General features: G+C 50.0%; 1 protein-coding gene across 1 annotated transcript in view; it reads left to right on the plus strand.

Moving 5' to 3' along the window:
* Window positions 1-14,184, plus strand: part of CFAP77 (cilia and flagella associated protein 77) — a 138,200-nt gene that overhangs the window by 73,441 nt on the left and 50,575 nt on the right. The window contains exons 3-4 of the mRNA XM_033858933.2: window positions 6,730-6,829; window positions 7,347-7,575. Coding sequence (XP_033714824.2) covers window positions 6,730-6,829; window positions 7,347-7,575 — 329 coding nt within the window. The remainder of the gene's footprint in view (window positions 1-6,729; window positions 6,830-7,346; window positions 7,576-14,184) is intronic.

Consider the following 14,184-nt stretch of genomic DNA (forward strand, 5'->3'; position numbering starts at 1 on the left):
ACAGAGCTATGAGGTCAGAGGGCTGGGTTTAACGCCAGCTCTTCCATTTACTACCTGGGTGCCTTTGGGCAAGTGTGAACCTCTTTAAGTTTCAATTTTCCCAACCGTCAAATGGGAAAACAACCTCCCAGTGAGGTTGGCAGAGTTCGGGGTGAAGCAAGAAAAGCTCTCAGGACATAGTAAGTGCTTGATAAAAGTGTTTGCTAAATGAGGTCACGGGGCGTAGCAGCCTTGCACGTAGGAGGTGCCCAATTAATGTTCACTCTCTTCCTCGTTTCTTTCTTTACTTCTGTAGTAAAGAGAACAAGGTGGTTCCCAGGGATCCCTGGGCAGGGAGGGTGCTCTCAGCCTTCACATGACCCCACAACTGTGCCATCTGCCCAGGAACTTTGGACATTCCAGCTGAGAGCCACCTCTCATCCTATTGTGGGCTGGAGGGGCAGGCTACCTGTGGGACTCAGGTGGCCAATCAAAGCTGAGATTTGTGGCCACATCTCATCAGTTTCACAGCCAGTTTGCTTGCATCTAGAAGTTCAGGGTCAGAAGCTCCTCTGAGCACCTGTTTATCAGTCCTTAGCTGGTCCCTGTGTTGCCCAGAGACGTGTAGTTTCCTCTGTAGGCTTCTGGAAAGCCCCTCTGGACAAGCTGGGGAGGGAAGCCCAGGGTCGGTGCCGGGCCCTCCCACCTCTGGCTGGATCCTCTCTGCTGCTTCCAGGGAGCCCCTGGGAGAACCCTCAGCACTCCTGTTCTCACTGGCTGTCCCCCTGGGATCTTCCTCAGGTTGGCTCTCTCCCCAAAATGCCAATCCAAGATCTGGATCTTCTCTCCTTTCCAGCCCTGACCCAGGCATGACTCAGCTGTCCCGTGTCCAGGTCACTGAAATGACAGCTCTTCCCATAACGCACAGTCTGTACATCAAACGGCCTCCTGTCGCTGGGGCTCTCCTGGGCAGAAGGCTACTTATGTCCTCTGTGGGTGTGGAGGGCACCGTGCGAACAGGTCAGATGCACCTGTTCTGCGTGAGCAAAATCCAGTCTGCAGAGCTAAAGTCCGCGCACAGGACAAAACAATGGAGAGTCCCGGGCAGTTGCGGCTAAGCGCCAAGAGGCAGCGAAAACTGCTTGGAGTCAGATGTGGGTTCAAGTCCACCCTTGGCCACTCATTAGCTGGGAGGCTTTGGGCAAACAAGCCCCTACAGCTGTCTGGACCTCCCTTTCCCACCCGAAAACCCGTGTAGTTTCCAGGGCTGCTTTACGCGTTAGTGGTACCCTGGGGGGCAGTGAAGCGCCCCTGTGGAGCCTGGCCCACGGTCGCCATGATTACGGTGTTGCTGTGGTCGGTGGTGGTGGCACCAGGGCGGGATCAGTCGGCTTATCTCGTTGGGCAGCTGAGCTGGTAATGGGTGAATACACTGCTCCTCTAGGGCGTTCACATGTTAACGCAGGGACTCTGAGATACACGGCCCGAACCTAAAGGATCAAACTACCAAGGGTGGAATTTCAAGCATGATGGTAATATCAGGACCCCACTGCTCTTGTGACACGTGGCCGCCTTGCAGACGGATGCGCTCTGAGGGAGGGCGAGGGGGGCAGGACCGCGGGGTGTGAGGGGCACCCACATCAGGTTGGGAAACAGGACCAGTGCCCCCGAAGACTCCTTGTGCTGCTTGCAGCCACCGTCCCCACCCCCATGGTACCCACCCTCCCGACTTCCGAAACCAGACATTAGTCATGCTGTGTTTGAACGTCACTGGCATGGAGCAGTGCCTGCCTGGTGTGTCCAGCTCCTTCTGTCCCACGTTTGTGTGAGAACCACCCAGGTGGTTGTGTAGAGCTGTTCTCTCACTCCCGGTGCCATTGAGCAGTTCCTAACCTATTGGCATTTGGGGCCAGATGACTCTTTGTTGTTGGCAGTGGGGCCTGTCTTGTGCATTGTGGGATGTTTCGCAGCATCCCTGGCCTCCACCCACTGGAGGGAGGGTAGTACTGCCTCCTAGCTGTGACAACCAGAAACGTCTCCAGACACGGGCAAATGTCCTCGGTGGGGGCGGGGGGGGGGGGGCACAATTGCCCCCAGTTGAGAACCACCCCTATAGAGTGTTCTATTGAATGAATATGTCACCATTTTTTTTTTTAATCCACGTGGGATGGCCATTTGGGTAGTTTCCGGTGCTTGGCTATCACAAACTGAGCTGCTACGAGCATTCTCAGACATCTCTTTGGGTGGACATGGGCACTCATTTCTGCTGGGTGTCCAGGAGGGAATTGTTGGGTTATCAGTAAGCATATGTTTAGCTTTCATAGATACTGCCAAACGGTTTTCCGCAGTGGTTGTACCAATTTACATTCCCACCAAGAGCATGAGTGTTCCGGTTCATGGCTTTACCAATATCATCGAGTTTTTTATTTTGTACTTCTCAGAGGTTGAGCACCTTGACATATGGGTCCTGGCCACTTGGACATCCCCTTAATAAAGCACCTATTCAAGTCTTTTGCTCGTCTTTCTATAGGATCGTCTGCCTTTTTCTTATTGATTTGTAGCAGCTCTTTATATATGATGAATAACAGCCCTTTGTCAGATATATGTATTGCAAATACCTTCTCTCATTCTATAGACTCACACATTTTTAGAGCTAGAGGCAGTCTGTGCTCTCCTATCAAACCCTCTGGTGGCCTTGGTTGTCATTACTTGTTCAGTTTGTCCTTTTAGCAAGATAAGGAATTTCATAAGGGCAGGGGGCAGTATGTGTCTGCTTTGTTCACCTTAGAACTCCTGGCACAGAGCTTGGTGCAGAGGAGATACAAAATAAATATTTGTGCAGCGAACGAATGAGCGACTTTCCCATTGGGATGACCTTTGCAGCCCAAGGCTTCAGTATTTCTGGCCGTCGCTGCTTCCTAGGCAACCCTCACTAAAAAGCGTGGCGATTGAGGCACCCGCCTGCTTCCGTGCCTCCTTCACCGCCAGGCCCCGCCCAGTGGCAGCCGCTGAGTCTGTCGTTCCTCTGCGAGCTGGACTTCTGCCCACCTGCACCTGCCAGAGGGAGGCGGGGCCTCTCCCGGAGAAGTCACATTTTAATTAGCTTCCCTTGCCGTCACCTCACCGGAGAGGCCAGATCATTTTCATGAACAAATGAGGAGCCAGGGCTTTGTCTGCAGCTCAGAGTGAATCACACGGAAGGAAATGCAAACAAAGCACCCAGCCAGGGCCCCCACCTGAACCCCAGAACTCTCAGCTCTCGAGGGAGGTGAAGGCCTGGGATCTGGGATGAGAAGGAAGAGGGAGAAAAAGGATGAGGCAGTGTGTAGGAAAGAGCTGCCAGAGTCTCCAAGGAGGCAGTTCATTCATTCATTCACTCATTCAGCCCCTCTTCACTAGCATCTGTTCTCTGCTGATCTCTTTGGAAAAGAGGGGTGAGAATAAAAACTATGTGGCATGTGGGGAATCTCTGTACCTTCTGCTCAATTTTGCAGTGAACTTTACATTGCTCTAAAAATAAAGTCTATTTTATTTATATATTTATTTATATTTTTGGCTATGTTGGGTCTTTGTTTCTGTGCGAGGGCTTTCTCTAGTTGTGGCGAGCGGGGGCCACTCCTCATTGCGGTGCGCGGGCCTCTCACTGTCGTGGCCTCTCTTGTTGCGGAGCACAGGCTCCAGACACGCAGGCTCAGTAGTTGTGGCTCCCGGGCCCAGTTGCTCCGTGGCATGCAGGATCCTCCCAGACCAGGGCTCGAACCCGCGTCCCCTGCGTCGGCAGGCAGACTCTCAACCACTGCGCCACCAGGGAAGCCCTAAAGTCTATTTTAAAAATAATTAACCTTAAAAGGAAGGAAGGGAAAAAGGAAGGAAGGAAGGGAGAAAGAAAGAAAGAAAGAAAGAGAGGAAAGAAGGAAGGAAAGGAAGGATGGAAGGAAGGAAGAAGGAAAGAAAGACTTAGCAGACAGTCTACCGAGGGATACAGACATTAAACTGATCATCACACAATTAATGACTTAATCACACTACCTTGTAATCTTTAATGGCTTTACTGAGATGTAATTCACATACTATACAATTCACCCATTTAAAGTATAGGATCCAGTGGCTTTCAGCATATACACAGGACTGTGGAACCAGCACCACAAGCAATTTTAGAACATTTTCGTTACCCCCAAAGAAGCCTTATACCCCTCAACCATCACGCCTCAGTCATTCCATTCCCCTCTCCATCTCGGCCACGGGCAACCACTAATCCACTTTCTGTTTCTACGGATTTGCCATTCGGGACATTTCTTGTAAATGAAATCATACAATATGTGGTCCTCTGTGACTGGCTTCTTCACTGAGCACCATTTTGTAACGGCCAGTCCATGCTGAAGCAGGTTCTACTGCGTAATTTTGAAAGTGCCCTAAAGGGGGAGCTCAGGGCCCTACGGTGCCATAGACAAGGAAGTTTGCCTGTACTGAGGGCAACCCGGGAGGGCTTCCCAAAGGAAGTGGTTTTTAATCTCAGGCATGTATAGAACACCTGTTATGTGCCACCAGGAAAAAGAAGTCAATAGAAGCCATTAGAAGGCTGTGTAGGATATTATATTCCAGGCAGGCTGGCCCGGCATGTGCATTCCTGGAAACTGAGAAGGTCATTTCAGTTCTAAGCCCCAAATGAATAGAATGGATAGTAAGTGTTACCAGACCCAGATGAGGGAGAGGCCACAGTGAGCCCCAGGGGTCCAGACAGCTTGAAGAAAAAGAACCAGAAAGGGGGGCTTCCCTGGTGGCACAATGGTTGAGAGTCCGCCTGCTGATGCAGGGGACACGGGTTCAAGCCCTGGTCCGGGAAGATCCCACATGCCGCGGAGCAACTAGGCCCGTGAGCCACAACTACTGAGCCTGCGCGTCTGGAGCCTGCGCTCCGCAACAAGAGAGGCCGTGATAGTGAGAAGCCTGTGCACCGCGATGAAGAGTGGCCCCCGCTTGCCACAACTACAGAAAGCCCTCGCACAGAAACGAAGACCCAACACAGCCATAAATAAATAAATTAATTAATTAATAAACTCCTACCCCCAACATCTTAAAAAAAAAAAAAGAACCAAAAAGGGGAGGGCAGGCCAGGAGCAAAAGAGGCCGGGACTCCGGCAGACCCTTCAGGGGTGGGGAGTGCTCTATTGTGCCTAACTCTCAGGACCACGTGGATACCCAGGAAGGCAAAGCTGCAGAGGTGGATGGGGTTGGAGGGTGCGGGGCCCAGACTGCCAGCCCAAGGGAGGGGTTTCCCCCAAGACAGTGATGAGCCATTATGGGTGGTCCCGCATCGTCCAGCTCTATACGCCCAGGTCTCCGGGAGCCAGAGAAAAGGGGAGAGAGATTGATGGGAAAAGGAGAAAGGGTGCGCCCGGAGCCACCAGACTCTCTGGACAGGCTTTGGTGAGGCCAGAGCCAGGAATGTCCTGGGAGATGTAACACCCTGCAACTGGGAGCCCACTGCCTGGGGCCCATGCGGGTGGGAGGAGCAGCTGCACCCACCCAGCTCAGTAAGGTCCATGGTCCCCAGGGGCCTGATGGTACCGGGAGCGTCACACACCTGGCTGGTATCTCTTTAGCAGGCGGATTTGAATGTGGGCTGGAGACACAGCCTGGGTTGAAATCTCAGCTCTGCCACTTCTTGTCCCATGTGGCCTCGTGCAACCTGTCTTGACCTCTCTGTGCCTCAGCTTCCCCATCTGAGACATGGGGGCAGTGATGGGCTGCCTCAAAGGGCAGCTGTGAGGACTAAGGAGGAGAGGCATATGAAGAACCCAGTGTTGTGTCTGGAGCACAGACCTCAGCGGGTGTCCGTTGATGAAGAGCAACGATCTAAGCACCGTACAGGACAGGACCTCTGAGCTCAGGGAGCTGCTAGTCTAAAGAGAGGCAGTGCAGCATCATGCTTAAGAGCTTCACCCCGAAGCCAAACACAGCTGCATTTGACATCCAGCCCCAGCCTTTAGGAGCCATGGATCGTGACCCCGCCACTCTGGGTCTCAGCTTCCCCACCTGTACAATGGGGGAAATGATGTGGTTGATCATAGAGCAATTTCATCCCTACAAACCCCTTCTGGAGGGTTAAGGAGTTGACCAGAGACCCAAAGAGTGAGAATGGCAGTCCAGCCGCCAGGAGGGTGACAGTGGACCTTGCCACCGTATCCCCACACCCTCAGGTGACATCCAAGGAGGCAGCTCCAGTGACGATGATTTGAGCCATCCCCAGTAGGAATGAAGGGTTAGGGAGGAAAGATGCCCCCTCCCTCAAGGGTGGCCCCAGGTGAGTCTCCGTGAACCAGGTCTTTCCGTCCATCTGCAAGATACATCATTTCCAGCTCTAGGTTGCCAGATCTGGGCTGGACCCCCAAATACGGCTGTTTAGTGCGGGGTCCGTGCCGCCCCTCTCTCCTGCTGCACAAATGCACGTCCTCCCTCAAGGCCTCGGTCCCGACCGCCCCCCGCCACGAGGGTCCTCCTGACTCTGCTCTCCTCACCCGCCCCTGAGCAGTAGCACAGCAGGCAGGCTTCCCCAAGGTGTCTCAACGCCCAACAACAGTTAGCGCTCATCTCAGGGAGGGCTCGCGTTCCACACCCTAGTAGCCCCGAGGTCGCCCACAGGGCCTGGGGTAAAGCAGCACCCGATGACTCCCTGTCACTGAATTTAGTGTAATACTGTTGGTCTGAGGTTCCACTGCTCACCTTGGCTCTCTGTCCTTCCCCCAACAGGCTGAACTTGGGAAGCCCCGGGAAAGAAGCTGCAGTCTGCCTGGAATTAATTTTAATTACGGACTCTACATCCGGGGGCAGGATGGAGGGGTCCCTGAAGGTGAGCAAGCTTCCTCTGGAGCCCAAAGGGACTTGAACGCTCTACCTAGGCTACTTCCTCCAGGAAAAGAGTCGAGGGGCCTGCCCTGCAGCACGATTCTGGTGGAAACCACAGTTTGCTTAGCCGAGAAGGACAGGACCACGAAGGGTCCAGGTCTAAGGTGTCAGGGAAATAGCAAGGGCCCCAGACAGCGTGGAACCTTGTCCCCAGGCAAGACTGGCTGTGCTGTGCAACTTTTGAGCTGCAAGCATAGACAGGCTCGTGACCAGCCCTCTGATCTCCCAAACGAGGTCAAGGCCAGGCAAACCCAGCTCCATGAAGGAGGCTCAGGCGTCGCCTAGAATCTCTGGGAATCCTGACCCCACCCTTTCAGGGGGCCAAGCAGGGCTGTCACCCAACAGGCTGCAGGTTAATGAGAAGGTATTCGTGCCCCAATTTCTTCTCTGTCAGAGGCCACGGATTGCTTTACTTCCCAGACTCATCTCCATGCCATGGCTCTGTCTCTCCCTGCCCTCAGCCATTGGACACTGGAATGTATTTAAACAGCAGCCTACCTGCCCCCATGAGCTGAACCGGAATTATATCGCCATGAACCGTGGGGCGGTAAAAGCTGGCCTGGTAACTGCCCGGGAGAATTTCCATTACCGTCAGCTCAATGACATCCGCATCAGTGACCAGGATGACCGGCGCCTCAAGAAGGAACCGCCCTCTCTCCCTCCGAATATGACGTTCGGGATCCGGGCACGGTAAGATGGTTGGCACCCGTGCCAGACGGCTGGCACCCGTGATGGTGAGGGGGCTGCTCAGTGGTGACTGAATTAGGGAACAATGTGGGAGCATGACTCTGGACTCCAGGGAGGGGCGAATGATCCGGGCCTGGCCAATCAGCATAGCTCACAAACCACGGCCAAAGTGATTGGTTCAGAGGCAGACATGTGACCCATGTCCCAGCTCTGGAATGCATGACATTCTATAAAAGTAGAATGTGGTTGCGTGTAATCAAGTCTCAACTCAAACGACTTTGATTCTTTTTAAGGGGAATTTGTTGGCTCACATGATTGAAAAGGTAGTGCTTCAGGCATAGCTGGATCTAGGCACTCAGGCAATGTCACCAGCGTCCGGTATGTCTCTCCATGACCTGGCTGTGCTTCCCAGTTTGGGCTCCGTTCTCCGACAGGCTTCTCCCTCGTGTGGCAAAATGGCCAGAATCAGTTCCATTCTTACGTCCTACACTTTTAGCGACCCCAGTGGGGGTGGTGAAGGAACTACAAAAGCCTTGAGATTAAGATTCTTTGGTCCAACTTCAGTAGCGTGCTTATCCCTGAACCAACCAAAGGAGTGAGTAGAAATTGTGACCTACACTGATTGGCCAGGCCTGGGTCACACTTTTGCCTCTGCACCAATTACTGAGGCCGGGGGATTCTGGTGCTCTGATTGGCCAGGGCTGATCCCTTGCCCCTCCTTGGAGGGGGCGTGGTTGGGATCAGTCCCCACGATCTACAGGGGCTGATGGTGGAAAAGATGCAGAAATAGAGGTTCTGATCCAGAAGGAGAAGAACAGAACACGCTAGCAGGCAAAACCAGCAAATGTCCAGTACAACAGGGCTTCCCAACCCATATTACGTCACAACACAAGCATTACAAAAATCACTGATATTTGTACATTACATTGTACAGATAAATAGCAGTGCTGTCAGCCAGCAGTGAACGGCCTGGGGCCTCCAGCTGCCCCAAGTCCCATCTGTGACACCTGAGACTAAGCCTGTATCTTGGTGTCCATCTGTGTGGCACTGCCCTGCCCTGCCCACATGCAAGGCCATTGACAGTCTATCTCCAGTCCTTTCCCATCCCAACCCACTGTTCCGGGACCGGTGCCTTCCTTTGGCTGTGCTACTCAACTTTTTGGGGGGAGGTGAGGCTTCCTTTATTTCTTATTTTATTTCTTCTAATCATCTTTTGCTGTGGTTAAATATACACAAGATTTACCATTTTTAGGTGTACGGTTCAAGGGCATTAAGTACATCCAGAGTGCTGCACGACCTTCACCACCGTCCATCGCTAGAACTTTTTCTTCATCCTAAACTGAAACCGTGTACCCATTAAACAGTAACGCTCTATTTCACACCCCCTCAGCTCTTGGTAACCACCCTCTACTTTCTTTCTGTATTAATTCGACTACTCTAGGGACCTCATATAAGTGGAATTATATAGTATTTGTCCTTTTATATCTGGCTTATTTCACTTAGCATAAGGTGCTCAAGGTACCTTCATGTTGTCCTGACAGTATGGATCAGAATTCCCTTCCTTTTTAAGGCTGAATAACAGTCCATGGTGTGTATATATCACAGTTTGTTTATCCACTCATCCCTTGATGCACACTTGGATTATTTCCACTTTTTGGCTGTTGTGAATAACGCTGCTATGAACATGGGTGTACGCTATCTGCCTGAGTCCCTGCTTTCAATTCTTTTGGGTATATGCCCACAAGGGTAATGGCTGGATTGCGTGGGAATTCTGTTTATTTATTTGAGGAACTGCCACGGTGTTTCCCGCAGTGTTTGCCACCATACCTGTGTATGCTTTTCCCTCTGCCTTTCTCAGCATCCTACCCGGTAGAATCTACTTGCTCATCAAAGCTCAGCTCAGCTTCCTCTCTTTGGTAAGCTTTCCCACCTCCCTGGCCTCAAACTCTACGCACATCTCTCTCAGCAGAAAGGCTGTTTGTTCATCGCTGTTCATCAGCCCTCAAAACCTGAAAGGTGGCACTAGAGACACATTGGAAAGTCACTTCTGGGCCAGATTAACTAATCATCTGTATACTGTCCTTCTCCCACCTTTGAAATAATGCCCAAGTTGATCCCTCGAGGCAAGGCAAGGTTCTCCAGGACTGCCTGGAGTGCAGAGGGACAGAGCCCCAGCTGTGTGACCACTAGACTGGTCCATACTGGTCACCAGTGTCTTGAAGACAGCATGGTGTCCAGGAGGAGTCGCCCGGGCTTTTCGTCCCACCTTTGTTCCCAACTCTCTTTCCCTCCAGGGCTTCTGTTTCCTCATCTGTAAATAGGATATTAAGGCAGTCACTGCCATTCTGGGATTCTCAGGGTATGTCCTGTCTCTACGTCAATTTCATTTCATTGTCACTAAAACCCCGTGCAGCCCCATGTTCACAGCAGCACTGTCTGCAATAACCAAGACATGGAATCAACCTAATTGTCCATAGACAGACGAATGGATAAAGAAAATGTGGTACATATATACAATGGAATATTACTCAGCCATAAAAAGGAACGCAATTTGGTCATTTGTAGAGATGTGGATGGATCTAGAGACTGTCATACAGAGTGAAGTGAGTCAGAAAGAGAAAAACAAATATCGTATATTAATGCATATATGTGGAATCTAGAAATACGGTACAGATGAACTGGTTTGCAAGGTAGAAATAGAGACACAGATTTAGAGAACAAATGTATGGACACCAAGGGGGGAAAGCGGTGCTTGGCGGGGTGGGATGAATTAGGAGATTGGGATTGACATATATACACTAATATGTATAAAATAGATAACTAATAAGAACGTGCTGTATCAATAAATAATATAAAATTCACAAAAAAGAAAGAAATTCAGAAAATAAAAAGATGTATATGTATACAAAGGAATACAGTACTATTCAGCCATCAAAAAGAATGAAATATGCAAATGCAGCGACATGCATGAAACTAGAGATGATAATACTGAGTGAAGCAAGTCAGACAGAGAAAGACAAATATCACATGACATCGCTTATATGTGGAATCTAAAATGGGATACAAATGAACTTATTTACAAGACAGAAACAGACTCACAGACATAGAAAACAAATTTATGGTTACCAAAGGGGAAAGGGGGTAGAGGAGGGATAAATTAGGAGGTTGGGATTAGCAGATACAAGCTACTATATATAAAATAGATAAACAACAAGGTCCTACTGTATACAGAGAACTATATTCAATATCCTGTAATGAACCATAATGGAAAAGAATATGAAAAAGAATATACATATGTATATATGTACAACTGAATCACTTTGCCATGAACCAGAAACTAACACAACATTGTAAATCAACTATACTTCAATAAAAAAATTAAAAAGGGGCTTCCCTGGTGGCGCAGTGGTTGAGAGTCCGCCTGCCCATGCAGGGGACATGAGTTTGTGCCCCGGTCCGGGAAGATCCCGCATGCCGCGGAGCGGCTGGGTCCGTGAGCCATGGCCACTGAGCCTGCGCGTCCGGAGCCTGTGCTCTGCAACGGGAGAGGCCACAACAGTGAGAGGCCCGCGTACCAGAAAAAAAAAAAAAGTTAAAAAGATTTTTTTTAATTAAAAAAAAAAACCTGTGCGGGAAGTAGGCAGGGTTACTTATCCAACTGAGTCATGGAGAGATTAATTGACGTCCACAAGTTCACACAAATTTTTCACAGCACAGCTTGGCCTGGATTTTTAATCTAGTGTACTTAGATTTAAAAATATGAGATATTAGAACACATAGCACATTAGGAATCACTTGGTTTGAAGCCCCTCTTTAAAACAGGAAAATAGAAGCTCAGAGAGGTGCAGAGATTTTCACAAGGTCACACAGCAAGTTGTGGCCAGACAAAAGCCAGATCTCAAGCTAGGCTGGTGGACTCCCTGTCCCATGCTCTTTCTTCCATATCTCGCCTCCTTGGGGCTTGAGGTACAGCGTGATCCCCCAGAGTTTCTGGTCCTGGGGCTGCATTATTCTACATACAATGGAAAAGCTTAAGTCAGCTGGGCTCAGAAAGGACATCCATTATCATCTAGCTTTCAATATAAAATCTTAAATTGCGGGCTTCCCTTGTGGCGCAGTGGTTAAGAATCTGCCTGCCAATGCAGGGAACACGGGTTCGATCCCTGGTCTGGGAAGATCCCACATGCCATGGAGCAGCTAAGCCCGTGAGCCACAGTTACTGAAGCCTGCGTGCCTAGAGCCTGTGCTCTGCAACAAGAGAAGCCACTGCAATAAGAAGCCCGCGCACCGCAATGAAGAATGGACCCCGCTCTCCACAACTAGAGAAAAGCCCCTGCACAGCAACGAAGACCCAACACAGCCAAAAATAAATAAATAATTTTAAAATATATAATAAAAAAAATCAAATTCCAGGGGCTTCCCTGGTGGCGCAGTGGTTGGGAGCCCGCCTGCCGATGCAGGGGACACGGGGTTCGTGCCCCGGTTTGGGAGGATCCCACATGCCGCGGAGCGGCTGGGCCCGTGGGCCGTGGCCGCTGAGCCTGCGCGTCCAGAGCCTGTGCTCCGCAACGGGAGAGGCCACAACAGTGAGAGGCCCGAGTACCGCAAAAAAAATAAAATAAAATGAAATTCTTGAGTTGTGAATGAGCATGTGTCAATATACAGATCATGGAGTTTAAAAAAAAAAAAACTCTAAAAAAAAAAAAATCTTAAATTGCTATAAAACCGGGTGGCTGCAATTTCAGGGAAAGGACGTGATGAAGTACCAGCTATATCTTCTGTGATGGTAAATGGGCTTTGCATATGCAAATTGAATGGATTTTAAAATGGTATTTAATGACAATTTTCGTAGCAGACGTTAACATTAATTGCACAAAAATGAAAATGCTGCATTAGGTTGCTGTTAGCAGCAAATATCGTGGCCATAAAGCTTTATCTTTATCAACAGCAGCCCTTTCTGATGTGACAGGGCAGCTCAGCAAATTGCAAGCAAAAGGGCTTTTATGGAACAAAAATATCCCCCAAAGCAGGCCCAAATCAGCATCAATTTCGCTTTATTTCTTCATAAATGGAGGTTAAATGGCTGCTGGAAAAGCTTTTACTGAAATGCCCAACCTGCCCGCGAATCCCCTCTACCTTACAACATCAATGCAAGGAACAGTTAAAAAATCATCGCCCCCCCCCCTCTCCATAATGGGGCTATTACTTTAAAGTTATGGGACCAAGGCCCATTCTCTAATGATCACCTTCTACAAGCCTCGATTGTATTTATTTCCTTACTTTAAAAGCATGTTAAAAACCAAACCCGATTACACCTGACTACCCGAGGACTTGTTGGGGTGATTTGGTCCAATAACTAAAGAAGCCAAGAAACCAATGACTACCATTTACTCACAACTACAGAAGATATGTTAAAACATAAAGTTCCACTTCAGACTAAGTACACAAGAAGCTTACTCTAAGCTAGGGATGCTGAGTGAGGGGCTGTAACTGCTGTATGAGAGAACATTCTGGCTACAGCTCTTCCCCCGGCCCCCCACCATCAAATCCCCTTGCCCTTTATATATTGTACGATGGACAAAATAGCTAGATGTGAGGGGCAGCGCACGCATCCATCTGCCTGCCCACGCAAGCCCTCAACGCCAGGTAGGGTCAAAACCTGAATTTGGGATTATTCAGTTACTTCCTTTCCAGTTAGCTGATTTGCTTTCCAACCCACACCAATTTGTTACAGATTATCACTAAATCAGAAAGGTACATTTCGATCCACGAGCCTCTGGCTAAAAGGAAGTGGACACCTAAGCAATTATCTGGAAAAGGATGCCCGTGTAGACATGTGATCACAAGTAGGGGCTGAGGCCAAGTCAACCCACAGAGATGTTTGTTTGGCCCAGGCAGTAATTAAAAAAATCAGGGCTTCCCTGGTGGCGCAGTGGTTGAGAGTCCGCCTGCCGATGCAGGGGACACGGGTTCGTGCCCCGGTCCGGGAAGATCCCACATGCCGCGGAGCGGCTAGGCCCGTGAGCCATGGCCGCTGGGCCTGCGCGTCCGGAGCCTGTGCTCCGCAACGGGAGAGGCCATAGCAGTGAGAGGCCTGCGTACCGCAAAAAAAAAAAAAAAAAAAAAAAAAAATCAAAAGTTTGAATGAGTTGCCACATTAAAAAAAAAAAAAAATCAGGAGATCTCATATAAAACCCCAGATTTCCTGCTTCTCTTAAAACGTCACAAGCCCAGGCAACCCGGGTCTGCACTCCTACCTGGCACCAGGGGATGGGGCTGAGCAGGGTCCGCTTTGGACAGATTCCACGCGTGCCCTTCTGTCTATCCCAGTCTCCACCCAGCCTGGCTTCTCTCATTTTCTTGACCCGTCCGGTCCCAGTAGGCACTGAGTTTGCAGCTGCTGGTGTAGACTGGTCATCCTGACCCTTCAGCTACCTGCCGCCTCTTTTTATGTCCTCTGATGATGGTAGGGCCCACCACTAACAGAAGCTGCTGTGAATTGAACTTACACGTGGCAGGCATTTGCACATATAATTGCTAATGAATCCTATGAGGCAGGTACCATTCTAATCACTTCGCAGGCCAGGAAAGGGAGGGTGCGTGCATTCCCCG

Source organism: Tursiops truncatus, chromosome 6 (assembly GCF_011762595.2).
Source record: "Tursiops truncatus isolate mTurTru1 chromosome 6, mTurTru1.mat.Y, whole genome shotgun sequence".
Classification (NCBI taxonomy): domain Eukaryota; kingdom Metazoa; phylum Chordata; class Mammalia; order Artiodactyla; family Delphinidae; genus Tursiops; species Tursiops truncatus.